At 34.0% G+C, this 1,725-nt stretch overlaps 1 protein-coding gene across 1 annotated transcript; it reads left to right on the forward strand.

The window, feature by feature from the left end:
- The first annotated feature begins 282 nt into the window (after positions 1 to 282).
- On the forward strand, positions 283 to 1,370 carry LOC140875946 (transcription factor IBH1-like). The gene has a single exon (XM_073279781.1). It carries the CDS (start codon positions 717 to 719, stop codon positions 1,158 to 1,160), a length of 444 nt encoding a protein of 147 aa, XP_073135882.1. The 5' UTR covers positions 283 to 716; the 3' UTR covers positions 1,161 to 1,370.
- Positions 1,371 to 1,725: the final 355 nt, after the last annotated feature.

A 1,725-nucleotide genomic window follows, 5' to 3' on the forward strand; every position in this document is an offset into this window, starting at 1 on the left:
CGAACCGATCAAATTCAATGGGTTTGAATTTTATAGCGTGTTAATTAGTAGATGTTATATATTATTCATTTAAGAAAGATTATAAAAAATTTCGAGGGTTTTTTTTAAGAGATAGCATTAACCAACTCTTGTTAACTTTATTAAGTCGGTACTTAACGCAACTTGTTAATCACTCGAATCCCTATCTTCTTATTTATTAATGAAAAAAACTTAAAAATCACACATTAAAGATTGATTCTCTTAGAATTATTCTCACCTCCCATTCTCAATCCATTCTCTTCCCTAATATTCTTCTTTTTCTTCGTTCCCTTCACACGTTCTTCCTTTCTCAATTCCCTTCCCTCACCACATTCTCTCCCCTCTCCCACTATCTCTCAAAGAAATGAAATTTATAATGTATTATTATTATTTTAATATAGGAAAAAAAATATTTATCATTTCCATAATTTTGTTATTATAAAGAGAGAGATCTTGTGTCAGAAGACTGAACTCGAGTTTCTTTTGTCCTAGCCTCAATTCTATGCAAAGGAGGCCCCTTTGTGTCAGAAGAAAATCTTTACCTTTAAGGGTAGTAATAATATTAAAGCACCCCCAAATACATATGTACTACAACTTTATGATCAAAAGCAAGAATTCATTAGAAACAACGCCCAACTCTGATCGAAAACCCTAAAGTAGTTTTGTTTTTTTATCTTGCCCTCTATTAATTAATTCCCATGAATTCCGATGGTGTTTCTTCAGTCAGAAACCCTAGTTCCATTAAAACTAGGTTTGCTCACCGATTCGTCAGGGCCCTCAAGAAACTGAGCATGGAGAGAGGTAATTGTTCGCCGGCAGACAAATACAAGAGATATCGTATGATAAGAGCTGCGGCCTATGCTTCCATGGCTTCTTCGGTGGGCCCGAAACGGGCATGGGCGCGAGCCCTTCTTCGGAGGATCCGAAACCGGAAGATGGGTGGTAATTTGATGAAGAGACGACGGGGTAAGAAAAGAGAATATTTAATGGGTTCAGCGCAAGAAAACAGCCTCAGGGAACTGGTGCCGGGGGGAGAAGGAATGGATTTTTGCAGATTGTTGAATGAAACTGGTCACTACATAAAGTGCCTCACAGCCCAGGTAAAAGTGATGAAAAATATTATCCATCTTTACTCAAACTGATCATCACACCCTATACCATGCATATACAGCTTTTACCCTACTACCCTTGTATTTGTCTCAGAAATAAATCATAGGGTAATTCAAATAAGTACTGTTGGTTTCATTTTAGTCTATTTTTTCTTCTTCCTGAAGGATTGGTTTTTGTTTTCTTGGGTGTACAGATACTTTAATTTGTGAGTCTATAAATATGCACTGGATTTCTTTTTCTTTTGTATTTGGGCAGATTTACGATTTATTATTATTATAATTGGTTAGAAGAAAAATATTTGACTGCTATTTGTGATTAAATACCACTTTTTTTTTTTTTTTTGTTACTAAATTTGTCCAGAAAAAGAAAAAGGAAGAAAAGATGATACTGCGCTATGGATTCATGGGGATTTTTTCCCTTTTTTTTTTTTTGTTTTTTTACCTCTTTGGTAATATATTTTTTACTCTACGTTTTTTTGCTAAAATTGGTGGTTTACCTTTATTTATTCTATCACACACTCTTGACTAAAATATTTTGAAAATTGGGAATGATTTCGGATTAATATAATGTTGATTTCTTAAAATTCATGCTTCATTT

Source organism: Henckelia pumila, chromosome 1 (assembly GCF_033568475.1).
Source record: "Henckelia pumila isolate YLH828 chromosome 1, ASM3356847v2, whole genome shotgun sequence".
In the NCBI taxonomy this organism is placed as follows: domain Eukaryota; kingdom Viridiplantae; phylum Streptophyta; class Magnoliopsida; order Lamiales; family Gesneriaceae; genus Henckelia; species Henckelia pumila.

Bases quoted from the DNA above. Each gene is read 5' to 3' on its own strand.
- LOC140875946 (XM_073279781.1), top strand. From the start codon at position 717: ATGAATTCCGATGGTGTTTCTTCAGTCAGAAACCCTAGTTCCATTAAA.